At 64.4% G+C, this 15,677-nt stretch overlaps 4 protein-coding genes across 8 annotated transcripts; 1 reads left to right on the top strand and 3 right to left on the bottom strand.

The window, feature by feature from the left end:
• Positions 1–62: 62 nt before the first annotated feature.
• SLC34A3 (solute carrier family 34 member 3) lies at positions 63–6,581 on the bottom strand. Of its 4 annotated transcripts, XM_077851542.1 has the most exons (13): positions 6,177–6,309; positions 4,708–4,831; positions 4,345–4,434; positions 3,773–3,901; positions 3,554–3,697; positions 3,364–3,475; positions 3,088–3,283; positions 2,812–2,901; positions 2,634–2,721; positions 2,375–2,542; positions 2,179–2,295; positions 1,975–2,099; positions 63–637 (listed from the first exon to the last, which is right to left on the bottom strand). In XM_077851542.1, exons 1-13 carry the CDS (start codon positions 6,237–6,239, stop codon positions 173–175), a joined length of 1,911 nt encoding a protein of 636 aa, XP_077707668.1. In that variant the 5' UTR covers positions 6,240–6,309; the 3' UTR covers positions 63–172. The 4 variants fall into 4 exon arrangements, 2 of the variants coding, with proteins under 2 accessions (XP_077707668.1, XP_077707669.1); XM_077851543.1 differs by lacking the exon at positions 1,975–2,099; XR_013354040.1 differs by lacking the exon at positions 1,975–2,099 and having other exon boundaries at positions 498–637; positions 2,388–2,542; positions 6,177–6,581.
• Positions 6,582–7,307: 726 nt separating this feature from the next.
• On the bottom strand, positions 7,308–8,035 carry RNF224 (ring finger protein 224). Its single transcript, XM_077851551.1, has one exon. The coding sequence runs from the start codon at positions 7,770–7,772 to the stop codon at positions 7,308–7,310; it is 465 nt and encodes a 154-aa protein (XP_077707677.1). The 5' UTR covers positions 7,773–8,035.
• Positions 8,036–9,946: 1,911 nt separating this feature from the next.
• On the bottom strand, positions 9,947–11,936 carry CYSRT1 (cysteine rich tail 1). 2 transcript variants are annotated; one of them, XM_077851552.1, is made up of 3 exons: positions 11,799–11,936; positions 10,952–11,014; positions 9,947–10,609 (listed from the first exon to the last, which is right to left on the bottom strand). In XM_077851552.1, the coding sequence occupies exon 3, from the start codon at positions 10,599–10,601 to the stop codon at positions 10,176–10,178; it is 426 nt and encodes a 141-aa protein (XP_077707678.1). In that variant the 5' UTR covers positions 10,602–10,609; positions 10,952–11,014; positions 11,799–11,936; the 3' UTR covers positions 9,947–10,175. The 2 variants fall into 2 exon arrangements, with proteins under 2 accessions (XP_077707678.1, XP_077707679.1); XM_077851553.1 differs by having other exon boundaries at positions 10,952–11,234; positions 11,799–11,926.
• A 1,859-nt stretch (positions 11,937–13,795) lies between these two features.
• Positions 13,796–15,654, top strand: RNF208 (ring finger protein 208). The gene is made up of 2 exons (XM_077851548.1): positions 13,796–13,956; positions 14,156–15,654. The coding sequence occupies exon 2, from the start codon at positions 14,694–14,696 to the stop codon at positions 15,489–15,491; it is 798 nt and encodes a 265-aa protein (XP_077707674.1). The 5' UTR covers positions 13,796–13,956; positions 14,156–14,693; the 3' UTR covers positions 15,492–15,654.
• The last annotated feature ends 23 nt before the right edge of the window (positions 15,655–15,677 follow it).

The following is a 15,677-nucleotide window of genomic DNA, read 5'->3' as shown; positions in this document are numbered from 1 at the left end:
AGTTCACCCTGGAGCACGATCAGGGGCCCTCTGTAGTAAGGGGAGTGCAGACCACTCACACCTGAGTCATAGCCTTGTTTATTTGCAAAGTAGGCAAACCAGGTGACTCAAGTCTTCTGCTACTGGATCCCCCGGGGTACCCAGGAGCCAGTGAAGTGGGAATGCCCGCCCTTCACAACTGCTGGGAGGCCAGGACCTCAGGGTTCTCATAGCAGTGGGCCTCCTTGGCAGCGGCCTGAGGGGGGCTGCAGACCTTGCAAGGGCAGCAGCTGCTCACCAGGCGGTCCCAGGGCTCCAGAGAACGGAGCCAGATGGGGAGCCAGGCCCAGGACCTGAGGTGGCGGGGCAGCCAGGCTGGCCGGTGCCGCTGCAGGACATTGACCAGGACGATGAGGAGCAGCAGCCCCACCAGGGGTCCCCCGACTGCAGCCAGCACCGTGCTCCCTGCCAGGGAGAGCCCAAAGGCAGCCAGGGGCAGCAGCAGGAAGCTGAGCAGCAAATAGGCAATGGCCACCCAGCGGTAGTTGGCAGTCAGATCCCCGAAGCGCTTGGCCAGCGGGATGGGCAACCGCAGGACAGGCACCACATACCACAGCAGGATGCCAGCCAGATTGAAAAAGAAGTGGATGAGGGCAACCTAGAAGTCCAGAGGGCAGGCAGGGTTAGGAGCCCGGGTCCTAGGGCACACAGGTCCCCTTTGGCTACTCAGGACACCTGCTCTTCCTCCTCCGACCCATAGCCACCCCCTACCCCAACAAAAAGGATACTAAGTCGGAAGCCTGTTTGAGGTCCCTGTGTTCTCAAGGGGTCCCCTTAGAAGGGCAGATTCCAGCAGGGTATGGGTATGCTCCTCTAGTAGCGCCCCACTCCCCCCTCCACACACTTACGGGGTGGGATCCCAGTCTAGCATCCCAGTGTGCTAGCTACATCACCAGTGGCCTCCCGGACCTGCTCTCCTGTGCTGGCTTAGCTTGCCCACACCTCATGCTTAGTGACCTCACTCCTGCTTATCCACAAGTGGGCTTGGCCACCCAGCCCTGGACTCTGGCCTGGCTCCTGTGGGGAGGAGGTGCATGGCCACACGTGCAGGGAACATAGCCCACTCTGGGGGCTGCTGGCCTTGAGAAGTCGGTGTGGAAGGTGCAGTCGGAGGGCTTCCTGGAGGGGGTGGACCAGGGCCCTGCACTGAGAGGGTCTGAGTAGACAGAGAAGAGGCAAAAATCCAGGTGGGTGGTAGGGAGGGCTTGTGGGCAGAAGCCCAGCAAGATCTGGGCTTTCAGGAGCTGTGCCTGTCTGGGCATCTTGGCAGAGGCAGTGGAGGAGGGAAAGCAAAAGCAGAGCCAGGGCAGTGGACTGCAGCAAGGGTGACTTAGAGAGAGACTTAGCAGGGCTAAACGGGACTGAGTGTGGGCCACAGAGCTAGGAGACCAGAGGGAGGCATCCTGGAGGCAGAATTGTGGTCTTGGGCAAGGGCAGCTGGGAGCACCCGGCACAGGTGTGGTAGGGCTTTGGCAGGAAGATGGCATGCCGTCCAGGTAGGGACCTGTTGGGTTTAGGTGCGGGGGTGGGGGTGGGGGGGGAGGGTGCATCCGAGAGGTGGTGGGATAGGGGGGCTTGAGATCCCTTGAAGGAACACAGCACGGGGTGGGGCTGAGGACAGGGATTCCTCGAGGGAGGTTGGGCAGGGGCTTCCAGGAAGGAAGAGCAGGCACCCCGAGGCCATAGTATCCTTGAAATGACCTGGTCCCAGGGGAGGAAGAGCAGGGCTGGGGGTCCAAGAGATGTCCACAGGATCCCCAGGGTTCCAGGAGGTGGGGCTGCAGGTCTGACCTGGCAGCCGATGTGGGTCCCAGGACAGCGAGTGCCAACCAGGCTACAGGACTGGACAGGAGGGGGCTGAGCCCAGGGGGAAACCACAGGCCTGGGGTGGAGCGGGAAGGCCGGAGGGCAGGGAGAGGTGAGGGAGGGTGGTACCTGGAGCGCACTGAGCAGCATGTCCGCAGGACTGGCCAGGGCAGCCAGCAGGGCTGTGGTGGTGGTGCCAATGTTGGAGCCCAGGAAGAGGGGGTAGGCCCGCTCCAAGCTGATCACACCAACCCCTGCGGGAGCCGGGGGTCTCCACCAGGGCCAAGTCCTCATCCCCTGCCCCAGGGCCCTGGGGGCCCCCTCTGCACTCACCCATGAGGGGCACGATCGCCGCGGTGAAGACGCTGCTGCTCTGGAGCACGAAGGTCAGGCCGGCGCCCACGAGGATGGCCAGGTAGCCGCTGAGCCAGCTGAACGGGAAGGGGAAGTCTGCAGGGGGGGAGGGTTGGATCACCCTCTGCCCGCCCCCCTCCCCGCCTTCACCCCCAGGTCCCCAGTCTGGCCGCACCAGCGTTGATGACCTTCCTCACAGCCTGGGCAACGCGGCCGCGCAGCACAGAGTTGAGCAGCTTGACGATGAGGACGAGGCAGGTGCAGAGCAGAAGCAGGGAGGCGGCCAGCAAGATGAAGCCCACAGCCAGGTCTGTGAGCTCAGTCCCCACAAACAGGTGGTGGCCTGGGGGCGGGGCGGGGCCGGTGAGCCGGGGGCGGGGCGGGGGTGGGAGGGGTGAGCCCAGGGCGTGGCTGAGGGAGGGGCGGGGCCTCACAGGGCAGCTGCTCCACCACCGTAGAGCTGTTGCTCTCGGGGCAAGGGCCGGAGATGGTCGCTCCACAGTCGCTGCTGTTCCCCGAAGTCTGGGGAGGCAGGGCAGGCTCAGGATGGGCTCAGAGCCGGCGGCACGAGTAATTCCGCAGGTCAGAGATCGGGGGTCAGAGGCACCTCACCATCACCTCCCGGGTGCCGCACCATCGCTTAATGAGACTGCCGTTGGTGGCGTTGCCTGAAGCACTGCTTGCAATCATATCAGTGTCCAGCTGGGGGACAGAGGGATCGTGACCATGTACTGGACCCTCAGGGCTCGGTTGGGACTCTGATGCCCACAGCCCAGCCCACTATGCCCTCGGCCCTGGGCTCAGGGTAGAACCCGGGGCACTACCTCCCCCCCACTCCCACAGTGCTCGGGGTGCAAAGGGCCTCTGGAGGGCAGCAGCCTTCCTCACCTGCACGATGAGGTGTGTGAGAGGCTTTGTCAGCACCTTGAGGATGTCGGGTGCCTGACCCCCGGGCTCCAGGCTGGTGGCACCCAGAGCCAGAGCGCTGAGCCTCTCCAGCAGGGCTGTGGCGCTCTCCAGGGGCAGCAGGATCAGCACGGTGAGCCAGTTGAAGATGCTGTGTACGGCCGAGCCACCAAAGGCCCTGCCGCGTGGAGCAGAGTGGTTAGTGGCCCCGGCTGTGGCCTCGCTTGCAGCCCCTGGCCCTCCCCTCCCCCCACTCACCTCCGAAACTCATCCCGGTCCCCTGACTGTGCCATCGAGACCAGGGTGCTGGTGATGGAAGTGCCCACGTTGACGCCCATTATGATGGGCACACAGGCCTGGACAGTAAGCACTGTAGGGGTGCTGCATCAGCCTCTTGTGTTCTGCCCACCCACCACCACCAGCCCAGGATGGGAGGGAGGGCACTCACACTTGGAGGCCACCATGCTGACCACGATGGAGGAGGATGTGCTAGAGCTCTGCACGAGAACTGTGACCAGCACACCAATGACCAGTCCAGCCACAGGGTTGGACAGCACCACGTTGTCCTTAAAGATGTCTCCAGCCATTTTGCCTGTGTCCACAGGAGGTTCACTGAGGCTGTGCAGGGCTGGCTGCCCGCCCCACCCCCAGACCCTTGGGCACTCACTGCTCAGCAGCTGGAAGGCGGAGCTGAGGATGTCCAGGGAGCAGATGAAAAGATAGAGGTTGCCTAGGAGCCCACAGGCCTTGAGGAAGCCAATGACCACCCGGAGTACCCTGCCGGCCACGCTGAGCTCTGAGAACACAGGGCAGGGCTGTGCTTAGCCAGCCCTCACCCAGCCCTGCCCTGCCTGGTACCCCTCGAAGTCCTGTTCCTGTCTCCCTCCAGGGCAGGGTCTGGGTCAGCCTCCTTGTCCCCCATGGCGGGCTCTGGGTCCCTCCTCTGTTCCTTTGTAGAAAATGGCCCAGCAGACCGCCCCTAGGACCTCCCAGAAACCTAATGATCATTAGGAGGGAGGAGGAGGAGCAGAGTGGGTGGGGTGGCTCTCATCTCCAGACAGGGCAGGCAGCTGAGCTGAAGGACCAGGGCCCCTGAGGGGGTGGCCTGCTAAGTAGGTTTCTATGTAGCCTGTGAGGCAAACCTCTTCCCTTCTGTCCCTCCCCAAGGACCATCTCCACACTCAGACCCTGGGGAGTTGGAGCCCTGTTTGCCCAGTTACCCAGCACCTCCAAACCTACCTTTCCAGGATTGGCCAGTGTCCTTTGGCTGAGGGAGGTCCCAGGGGTCCATTTCCCCCTCTTCCAAGACTGGGGCAGAACCGGAGGTCCCTGCACGAGCCAAGGTGAAGTAGGGCCAAGGATACTCCCAGGTGGGGGCCAAAGGGGGTGGAGGGGCCTATGGTATAGGGGCTTGGGGCAAGAGGCAGAAACAGGGAACAGAGAGGAAGGGGGCCTCCAGCTTGTCTGGCCCTGACCAGAATCATCACAAGCCGCCCTGGGCTCTGCAGGAACCCCTCCCCACTTAAATGGGTCAATGGATCAGGGGCTGGATGGGTAGGCAGAGGGGCAGGCTGAGGCCTGCTGCCCTGGGGCTCCTGGTACCTGCATTTCCCAGACTCCGGTCCACCAGGCCAACTGTGTCCAGAGTATGGGAGGGGACCTGGCCACCCGTGAGGGAATTCGGCATGGATTTCTGGCAGGGACAGACCCAGACCCAAGCCTGGATCTGGTGGGGGGAAAGTCAGGTCAGACGTGTGTCCTCCTGCTGCCCCGCCAGGTCCTGGGGTCCTCTAACCTGAGATCTGTCTTCCCTCCCCACTCCCTGCTGGCCTTGGTGACTTCCTGTCTCCTCCATGTACAGGGGGATGGTCACAGTAACCTCAGGCAGCTGTCAGGCGAGCCCAGTCCAATTTCGGGGAGCAGAATCGAGGGGGCCCTGGCTCCCTGGCTCCCTCGCTGGTCCTGGCTGGAAGAAGACTTGGTGGGTGGCCCAGGGCACAGGGTGCTGGGTGCCGGAAGTGGTTAGGCGCTGGGAACCCAGGGAGCTTCCTATCAGGTGTCATCAGGGACACTGCAGATGGTCCCAGTTTAGACTTTGGCATTTGATACCAAACGGTGACGTTTCCCCTTGATAAGGGCCACACCCCCAGTGATGGGGGCAGGGCAAGGGGCTTGGGTGCCCCCACCCCAGCTCTCTTCAACCCTCTGGGTCTAGTCTTCTCCCCCAGTTCCCTCTCAGTCCCCAGGGTCCAGGGCCCAGGTCACCCCTCCCTTCTGATTTTCATTCTCAGCTTGGGGAGGCTTAGGGTGGGTCCTGTGCCCTGCGCCAGGAGGTCACCCAGCCCTGGTCCTGGTGTCCCCGGGCCCCCACCTGGTTCTAGAAGCTCCTACCTGTGAGGGGAGTAAGGGGGCGCCTGCGGGGAGGAGACACAGGGCGGAAGCAAGTGCCGGTCAAAGATCTGCTGGGCACACACATGACCTGCTGTGCTCTGGGCCCCATTAATGTTTACCCAGGAGCGGAGGCCCCAGAGGGGTACCTGTACAGCCCTAGGTGCTGCTATTGCCTGGGGCCAGGGCTCCAGGGCCCCAGCCCAGCCCTCTTACAGTGGGGTTTCTCCCTGGATGGGCCCTGAGCCAGGCCAGGTGTGTTGCAGGGCTGGGCTCAGGCTCTGCGTGCACGACTTCCACCAGCAGACGCTGCACACTGCCTACCTGGGGCGAGGCGGGGCAGGATGCTGGGGCTCTGGCAGCTTGGCCTGGAGGCCCCTCGGGAAGTCAGCCCCGAGTTCTGCAGACCTCACTGTGGTGGTCCCTACCCCATCAGATAGTGGGAGGGAAGCCCTTTGCACCAGGTGGGTGGGAAGGGCCTCAGCTCTGGGGTCATCCAGTTCAGATCCGGATTCAGGGCAGGGCTGGGCCCGGCAGAGCTCCCAGCAGCCTCAGCCTCAGTGCTGGGTAGTAACAGTGGAGGGTGTTGCACTTCCATCTGCAAGTTGGGCAGATGGGGTGGGGGCAGGGTGTCAGGACCCATCCCCAGGTCACAGTGCTGCCTGGCCCACTGTCCACCCTACCTGGATTGGCAGACCTAGCCCGTCCTGTCCACTCCCACAGGAGAATGATCCCAACCGGCCCATGGTTCGTGGGTGCCTCAGGGTCAGTCCCTTCCTGCTGCTCTGCTGCACATGCTCCTTCCCCTCCCCCTTGGGCCTGGTCTCCCCAGGGGGCCTGCTGGCCACAGCACCCTGGGCCAGATGCTGCCCACCAATCGCTGTATGCCTGGGGGACTTTGCCCCAGAGAAGGAGGAGGTTTCTGAGTGTCCTCTCAGCAAATTTTCTTGTCCCTCCCCATCCTGCTCCCACTGCCCAGGGCAGGCCCAGCAGTCCCTCCCAGAGGCTCCCGAGTGGCCATGTGACAACTCTTCCCTGGATGGGGATGGGGATGTTGCAACCTGAGTTGGGGGAGTGTCTGTGTCCATAGCCTCCAGCACCTGCTATGGCCCCTCTGAAGGGTCTGTGTGTGGGTCACCATGAGGCAGAAGGAAGCTGATAGCCAGGAAAAGGCTGAATGTGGGAGCAGCTCTACTGAGTGACCATGGTGGGTCCCCACCCTCTCTGGGCCTAGAGCTAGCCCCAGACAGGGCCCTCTCCTTGGGCACCTGTCATAGCAGGGACTTTGTGCCTGCAGAAGACCCTCCCGGAACAGTGCCCAACACATAGTTGGCGCTCAGTGGGCTCTGTTGAACAGATGAACTTTGCAGGTACTCTTTGCCAGCCAAGGATGGAGGAAATGGTTCTGTCTCTGCTCTGGCTCACACCTCTGGGACCTTCTATAGGGAAGAGGAGATGGGTTCCAGCATGACCAGGCACAGACTTGGCCAGGCCCTGACCTGTGGAGGCATCCTCTGGGCTGAGTTTTGGCCTGGGCTGGGCTTGCAGGTGGCTCTGACAGCAGGACCCTCACCCTGCATGTGCTCAGGCTAGCTTGAGGCCCTAGAATCCTGGCCAAGATAAGCAGGAGGCCACCCTCTTCTCCCAGAGCCTCACAGTACTGTGGGCACAGCCCCTCACTTAGACTGCAGTCTGGGGGGTCCGTGTAGGGCAGCCCGCAGGATGCTCGGTCCCCTGGCTTTGTGGGGCTGGTGGTGCCACAGTTCGAGGTTCCCAGGCGGGCACGCTGTGGGCCGCAGTCCTATGGGCAGGACTCAGACCTCAGGACTGCCAGGGGCACCCCAGCAGAGGCTCCTGCAGCCACCGCAGCAGCGCCAGGATGAGGGGAAGTGGGGCTGGGTGCCCAGGGAGGGACAGAGCCTGGTTGGCTGCTGAGTGATGGCAGTGCTGCCTTTGGGGGGTACCCGGGGCTCCTCACGGGACAGCTCCCACTCAGCCTTCACAGCCAGGAAGGCGGCCAGGTCGAGGTCCAGCATGGCCACCCCTCCACGGGGTGTGGGGGTGCTCTGGCGGCACTGGGGGCAGGGGATCCAGCGCTGCTCGTGGGCCGGAGCGTCAAGCTGCCTCACGCACGCCTGGCAGAAGGTGTGGCCACAGTAGAGTCTGCGTGGCAGGTGCCCGGTGAGGTCGTAGGCTGAGTAGCAGATGATGCAGTCTCCCCGCCGGGAGCTGGCAGCGGTCCCCTCCTCAGAGACCTGGGGACTCTCTGGCTGCAGCATCCTGCGGAAGGCATACAGGGGAGTGGCGGCCCACCTCACCTGCCTCGAGATCTACGTCGCGTGGTTGGGCTGTGACGCCGGGAGTCTGCCCCAGAGCACGGGGTCCTGGGCCTCGGCAGAGCCGGGGGTGAGGGGGTGGCCGGCGGGGCCTCAGACACCAGGGTCTGGGCACAGCCCAGGGTTCCATGGCTGCTGGCTGGCCAGCAGCCTGTCCTGCCATTTGGTCCCTCTCTATGGCCCTCCTGCTCCACTCCTCGCCCTCCCATACCCTAGCCTGCCTAAGCCCCAGGCCGCTCTTACCTGCATCCGCTCTGCCGGGCAGCTCTGCCCAGCCAGAGGATGTCCTGGGTGGAGGGGGACCCAGGGCGCCCTGCGGCTCCCACCCTGGGGCTCGCATTACTAGTCGACAGGGAGGCAGGTGGTGGCTGCGGGCAGGTGTGGGTTCCCCTTTCAGCCACAAAGCACTTGCAACTGGATCCACTAGCACCATCAACCCAGTAGGAGATAAGGCGCCCCCCACCCCCACTCCCCCTTCCCCAGGCCAGCTTCAGTAGTCCCCCTCCCAGGCCTGGCTTCACAGCTCACCTTGGTCCCTCTCCTGGCCTCGGGAGCCAGCCAGACCCACCTCCGACTCTGATAATCCCTCCACTTTGCACTAGGAAGCCTCTGGCTTTGAACCAGGAGATGCTTCTTCAGCTCTCAGCTCAAGTGTAGCCCTCCAAGTAACCTGCCAGGACCCTCACAGGCTCAGAGGGGCGGGGGTCCTATTCTTCCAAAGCTCCCTCACAGTGCATGTGTGTGTCCACAGCACCTTCCTATTGCCTGGTCTGGGTCTGACAGGCCCCCATTACAGGGTAGCGGCCTGCTCCACAGGGCCCCAAGGAGGTGCTCAAGCATGGGTATGGGAACCTCCATGCACACACAAGGATCACCCAGAAGCTCCCAGGGGCACACTGTGGCTATCCCTGGTCGCTCCCACTAGAGGCCGCCTCCCCCTAGCGTCTGCCTGGCTGTGGTCCCTGAGCTGGCAAGGTGATTATGACTGTGGGCACAGCAGAATGGGGTGTATCAAGAATGGTCAGGACAGATGGGATTGGCGGGGAGGGAGCCCAGAACCAGAGGGGCTCCTCCTTAGTCCTACTACCCTGCTGTCAGCAGCCTCCCTGACCAGTTGAACAAGCTTTCTGTGGCTGGCCTGGGTGGGGTCATCCTCTGGTGGAGGCAGGCCATGGGGCAGGGGCCAGGAGCATGGCACTCCTGAGTCCCTGCACAGTCAGGCCAATGACGTATCCACCCACGGCCAGAGACAGGACAGTCACCCTGGGTCAGGGGAGGGCTGGCACCAGGACCCATCCATCCTGCAGGGGCAGCTCAGTTTCCTTGTCTGGCTGTCTCTGCCTGGCCCTGGAAACGTCAGAGTGCCCAGCGCAGGCCTTACTGGTCACTCCTTGCCCTGGCATTCCAGCCTCACCCCAGCAGTGAGGCAATGCCAGCCTCACGCAGCTTAGCTCCCCACACATCCCCCTAAGGCAGGCATGTTACACTGCTCAGATAAACGGGAGATCTGTCCTCCAAGGGGCAGCACTGGCCAGCTCCTTTTTCTGCTCACCTCATTCAGGAGGTCCAGGCCCTGGAGGCAGGACAGCAGATGAGCAGCATGGCATGGGGGCCACACCGCAGATGTTTAGGAATTGGGCATTTCATGAGGAACCAGAAAAACACCCCGGCTGGGGTAGGGCGGTGACTCACGGATGGGCAGGGCCTGGTCCTGGCTGCCTGGGATCCTACTCACAGAAACTTGCCAGAGCCAGTCCCACCCGCCTGGTCCTGCCAACGTGATGGTCCTCCTGGTGGCCTCTCTTGGGGCTCCACCCCCCACACCCCGGTTCTATGCGTAGCATCCTCCTACTGTCTGACCCAAGGCCTGACCTGTCTCCCCGCCCTGGCCTGAGTCCTAGGGAATGCAAGAGCTTGAACCCAGGCCTGGCTGGGTCAGGGCGGGGGACACGCTCCCACCCTCCCATCCAGCCTCTGAATGGATCTGAGAGCTGCAAGACAGAATGTCCCGAGGAGTGCCTTCCCCACCCCCGAATGTCCCACAGAGGCCGAGGCCCGTGATATGGTCCAGCCCAGGACCCTCTTCAAGGCGGCAGTGTAAAGAAGAATAACCAGAACATAGCTCACTGCTTTATTGCCTGGGCCATGGGCCTCCAGGGAGGCAAAGGGGGGTATACCCAGGGCTGCCACCACAGCAGGTGTCCCGCCTCTCTGGCAAGGTGCCGGAGCCGGGTTGTTGGCCTTCTTGCCAGGTAGCTGCTCCTGTCTGGGATGGGAAGTGGTCAACACCCATGACAATGGTCCAGTGGCTGCCCCAAGTATGTGGGCACTGGTGTGGCCGCTGGGCTAGGAGATGATGCAGCAGCAGCTGTGGCAGCGGCAGAAGCGAGGGCAATGACAGCAAGAGCAGCAAGGACAGCAGCAGCAGTGGTGGGCGATGTCATCCCCGCGCCCCATGGGGGGCCGGCCAGCATAGGTCAGTCCTGCTGGGTGCTGCCCACTACCATAAGGGTTGCCGGGCTGCAGCCAGGCCTGTTGGCCCTGGGTCTGGGTGGCCCCCTTGGCGCCCTTGGCATCCTTGCTCCCTGGGGCCTCCTCAGTGGGCTGCAGGAGCCGGGTGGGCTCTGAGGGGCAGGACCCTGCAGGTAGAGGCTGTGACTCCCAGGAAGAGGGAGCCGCCTCCAGCTGCTGCCCCAGGTCTGGCCGCAGGTGAGCCCGGGGGATGCTGACCTGGGCATACGGGTTCTTGACGACCATCTCATGTGGGTCCATGGCCCAGCCTGGCAGGGGCAGGCAGAGGAGACAATATTGGTTCAGTGGAGGGAACAGCCTTAGCCCAAGACAGTGCCCACCCCGCAAAAAGCCAGGCTGCGGAGATACCAGAGTATCCCGGGCCTGTGTGTCAATGTGTGTGTGTGTGTGCGCGCACACGCGTGCGCGAGCGCACACACACGCGCATGGGGCGGGGGAGCTGAGTATGAGGGCCAATGTCTCCCAGATGCCCTTCCTGCATGGCAGGACCCTGTGATGGTACTGGGAAGGGGGTGGGAGGCCGGGAGATGCAGCTGGGCTTGCCCACGGCTGAGCCCCAGTGTAGGGAAGGTCCTCAGCCCCAGACCCACCTGGAGTGGTGATGGCAGCAGTCTACCCTCTCGTCCTGTGTCCTGTGGGCCAGGTCCCAGTGCCTATGAGGCAAGCAACTGGCAGCTGCCTTTTTCCCTCCTGGGGAGGGGCGGGGCCCTGGGGCGGAGCTCCAAGATGGGGTTCCGGGGATCCCAGGAGGCCCTGGCTCTTCCAGCACAAGTGGGTGGTGGCCCCAGCAGGGGCTCCAAGGGGCCCTGACATCCTGGGTGACTCAGCCTCTAAGCATGTGGAGCCCGACGTCAGCCCTCCACAGACCTGCAGCTGGCAGGAGGGAATAGGCAAGCCTGACCTCAGCCTCAGAGGGGAGGCCTGCAGGGGGTCTGGGGAACCCTAGCCATCACTCACACACCTCGGAGCCCCTGCTTTGGGGCAGAGGGCAGAGGGCCTCACTTGAAGCAACAGCCTCCAGCCAGGAGACACAGATGGTGGTGGTGGGAGCACAGGCTGCCTGGAGGTTTGCAGTTTCTTAACTGATAAAAAACGTTTGATTCACACACCTTTGCTACAACTCATCTTACAATTGGCAACGACAGGGGCTTCACTGGCTCATTTCTGAAACGGCAGTTTCCATCTCCGGTGGGCTCGGAGACAAGCTCCCCACCCCACCAGACTCTTCGTCTTTGGAATGCGCACCTATTCTCACCATCTAGCACCTGCCACGCAGGGTGGCCATGTGCTGGGTGACAACGCATGCTGGGCGCTCGGGTCTGGGCCTGGCACTGGTGATCTTCCCCCAGAGCCATCTAGGCAGTAGAGTGGGGCTGGGACCTGCACCCCCAGGATTGTCACCCCAGGGAACCCCCAGGAAGGGCGAGATCAAATCACCTCAGAGGCCATGGTGACCGGGGTGGCCCGCACGAGGCCAGTCAGACCGGTCCGGACACGAATTCTACCGATGTGGCACCGGGTGTGGAGGGGAGGGGGCCCGGGACCCGCGACTTCGCAGGTATATGACAGATGCTCATTGCGCAGGCTCAAAGAGCCCCGCCCACTGCCCCGGCAGACTCCGCCCCTTGCTGCGAGGCGGAGGCTGGCGCATGCGCGCAACACGCCTGGGGGCAGCCGGTGAGAACTTTATTCCCCAGAAGCCCCCGCGCTCGAAGGTTTCTCCAAAGACCCGGTTTGGGGTCTGCTGGCCTTGGACGGTCCAAAACTCAGCCTGGACAGCGCAGCAATGACCCGCGAGGCTCTGGCCGCGGCGGCGCGGGCTCGGGCGGGCTCGGGGAGGTGGGCCCTCGCGGGGCAGGACCTCAGGGCTAGGGGCGGGGCCTCAGGGCTAGGGGCGGGGCCTCAGGGGCGGGGCCTGATGGCTGGTTCCTTCTGAGGTGCGCGGCCCACGGGTCGGTGGGAAGTTGAGCAGAACCTGAGGCCGGGGCCAGGCCCCTAGCCCTCCCCTGGCTGGGGCTCTCTCGGTTGCTCTACCTTCACGCCAGATCCCATAAGGCCCTCGCTGCCCATCCTGCCAGGCACCCACTCACCTGCATACCCCACACCCGCTGTCTCTAAATGGCTTTGGAAACTGAGACCCTGGCACCCCAGCCTGAGGTCACAGAGCTGCAAAGTTAGGCCCTCTGCCTCAGTTCACTCCTCCGGTCTGTCTTGCCCATGTCTTCTTCCTCACCAGGAATAGTGGCCTCTCTGGGCTCTGCTGCCCGGAAGGACCAGGTGCAGGTGGGCCTGGACAGAGATGGGCTGTGGCCAGACTCTTGGACACACGGTCAGGCGTAGGGCCCAGTGCTTGGTCACGGGAGTGCTAGCATGCCCCATGGTGACTGGAGCAGCTCAGGGGGTGGCACGTGCCGGCCCCTGCGGCTGAGGTCCCTGCCCACATAGTTGCCAACATGTTCTCTGCCTCTTCTCTCACCTGAGGCTCCCCCACAGGCAGAGGGTATGTTCCTGGGGGGGTTAGGGAAGCCTGGCTTGAGGAGGAAACAGAAAGGAATGGGGCCTCTCTGCTGGGTGGGGTCAGATTAACACCAAATGTGTGACAGCAGGGCACGTGCTGACCTGATGGGATGCCGGAAAGGGACACCCCACCCTGGGCAGGTGCCTGTTGTCATCAGTGGACTGCCCCACTGGCCTGTCCAGTTGTCTGACCATCTGCGTACCCCTCACCCCACCCATCTGTCCAGCATTCCTGTCTTTGGAGCCTTCTCCCAAGCACTGTTCCTCTTCTCTGTCTACACCTCTGATATCTTGCTTGTCCACACCTGCTCACCCTCATGTCCCCTTTGAACACAACCTGGGTGCACCTGTGAGCTGGAGGCGATCCCACTGGGGACAGAGTGGAAGGACGAGCAGAGACCCTGACTCTCTGGCGGACGTGTGGCAGTCCCCAGGAAGGGCCCTGGGAACCAGCTGTCCTGAGACCATCTCTGTGTCCCCCTTGCCTTCCTCCTGCTGGCATTGAGGCCTCGGGCTTCGAAAAGCACGATTTCCCTTCTAGAATTGGGGGTGGGGGACTTGACGTGGACCCAGGTCAGCCAGGAAGGGCTGAGGGGTCGCGGGTACCGGAAAAGGGTGTCGCGGGGGGGGGGCGGCGGGGGTCCTGATCCACAAGCGGCTCGCAGGGGAGGGCAACCCCGGGAGCGGGCGGCAGACCCGCGGCGATGGAGGGGCGGCTGAGACACTGGCCCCGCCCCGCGGACCCCGCGCGGGTCCCCAGACGGGGGGTGGCGCTGCGGGCGCGGGCGGGCGCCGCGCGCACTGCGGTCCCCGCGCCTCCGCCGCAGAGCGCGCCACGCTCCGCACGCACCTGCCGCCGCGCCGCGCTGCCCAGAGCCCCGCGCCCAGCGCCCCTGGGAGCCCCGCCGCGCCGCGCCATCGCCCGAGGTCGCCGCCGGAGCCGCTGGAGCCGCTGGAGCCGCCGGAGCCGCCGGAGCCGCGGGAGCCGCCGGGCCGAGGCGCGGGCGTCGCATCCGGGCCTGCCTTTGAGACAACCTCTGCGGCGGCGGCACGGCCCGGGGACGCCAGGCTGGGGCAGGTGAGCTCGGGCGGGGCGGGGCGGGACGGCCGCGGGGTCGCCACTCGCAGCCCCTTCCTACCGGCCGGGGTTGGGCCTTGGGGGAGGAGGCTGGGTCCGGAGTCTGGTGAGGATCAGGGTCAGAGGTCGGGCGCCCCGTCTTTTGTGCAGGGTGAGGGTGGGCCCCGGGTGCTGCCCTCACGCCGTCTCTCACCTGCAGCCCGGGCCTGGTCCAGGCCTCTCTTCTGCTCCCGCTGCAGCCGCCGCCGCTGAGCCCGGGGCCTGGGGCCTCCCGCAGCCAAGGCTCAGGCTAGCTGCCTTCCCTGGGCGCCCTGTCCTGGAGCCATGGGGCCCACCTAGCCCCCGCCTGCCCGGATGTCCCTGCTCGGGGGCTGCTGACCTCAGTTGCAGGGGGAGTCCCCCCCACGCCCCCTCGCCAGCCTCAGCAGCCGGAGACCCTGGGTGAGCCCCTGGGCCAGACCTGCAGCCCAGGGCGGCCTCCGCTACCCCCCTGCCCCCGCCTCCCTCCGCCCCCCCCACCCCTCCCTCCTCCTCCTAGGACTGGACCAGAGAAGCCACTGTGGCCACTGGGGGGGGCCCTGCCCCCCCAGCTCTTGCCGGCCGCCCCCAGGAGTCCTCGGGGCGGCCGGGGTCCCTACCAGGCCTGGCAGGACCAGGATGCTGCCCCCTCTCCTCCTCCCCGGCCTCACCCAACACCCCCACCCACCCGAACACCCAGTCTGACTGGGGACAGCCGGATGCCGGCTGACCCCGGGCCCGAGGTGGGCAGTGGCTGGCCGGGCTTCCTCATGTCCTGCCTGAAGGGCCCCCATGTCATCCTCAAGATGGAGGCCATGAAGATTGTTCACCCTGAGAAGTTCCCTGAGCTGCAGGCGGCTGCCCCTTGCTTCCCACCAGCACCGCGGCCCACCCCTGCCCTGGCACCCAAACGCGCCTGGCCCTCAGACACAGAGATCATCGTCAACCAGGCATGCGGAGGGGACATGCCTGCCTTGGATGGGGCACCCCGCACTCCTCCCTTGCCGCGACGGCCCCGAAAGGGCAGTGTGGAGTTGGGCTTCCCCCGAGTGGCACCAGCGGACGAGGTCATCGTGAACCAGTACGTGGTGCGGCCTGGTCCTGCCACCTCAGGGGCCCCTGCCACGGCGGCACCAGCCTCAGGTGAGCCCCTGGAGTGCCCCACCTGCGGGCACACGTACAACGTCACCCAGCGGCGGCCCCGAGTGCTGTCCTGCCTGCACTCTGTGTGTGAGCAGTGCCTGCAGATTCTCTATGAGTCCTGCCCTAAGTACAAGTTCATCTCCTGTCCCACTTGCCGCCGCGAGACTGTGCTCTTCACGGACTATGGCCTGGCTGCACTAGCTGTCAACACGTCTATCTTGAGCCGCCTGCCACCTGAGGCACTGACTGCCCCGTCCGGTGGCCAGTGGGGGGGTGAGCCGGAGGGCAGCTGCTACCAGACCTTCCGGCAGTACTGTGGGGCCGCGTGCACCTGCCATGTGCGGAACCCGCTGTCTGCCTGCTCCATCATGTAGCACCCACCGGCTCACCACTGCCTGCCAGTCCTTGCTCGCCGCTTCTTCAGGGATCCGGCCCTGCCCTGTCGCCTGTTGACCCCTCACCCACCACAGCTTCTGGCCCCTTCCCATGTGGCATATGTCGCTGCAGCCAACTCCGCCATTAAAACTCTTTGCCAAAGTTTGCACCTTGTTCCCTGGACT

This window comes from Canis aureus, chromosome 16 (assembly GCF_053574225.1).
Source record: "Canis aureus isolate CA01 chromosome 16, VMU_Caureus_v.1.0, whole genome shotgun sequence".
NCBI classification, from domain to species: domain Eukaryota; kingdom Metazoa; phylum Chordata; class Mammalia; order Carnivora; family Canidae; genus Canis; species Canis aureus.
The sequence above is the reverse complement of the archived record's forward strand: the minus strand, read 5'-3'. Positions and strand labels throughout refer to the sequence as shown.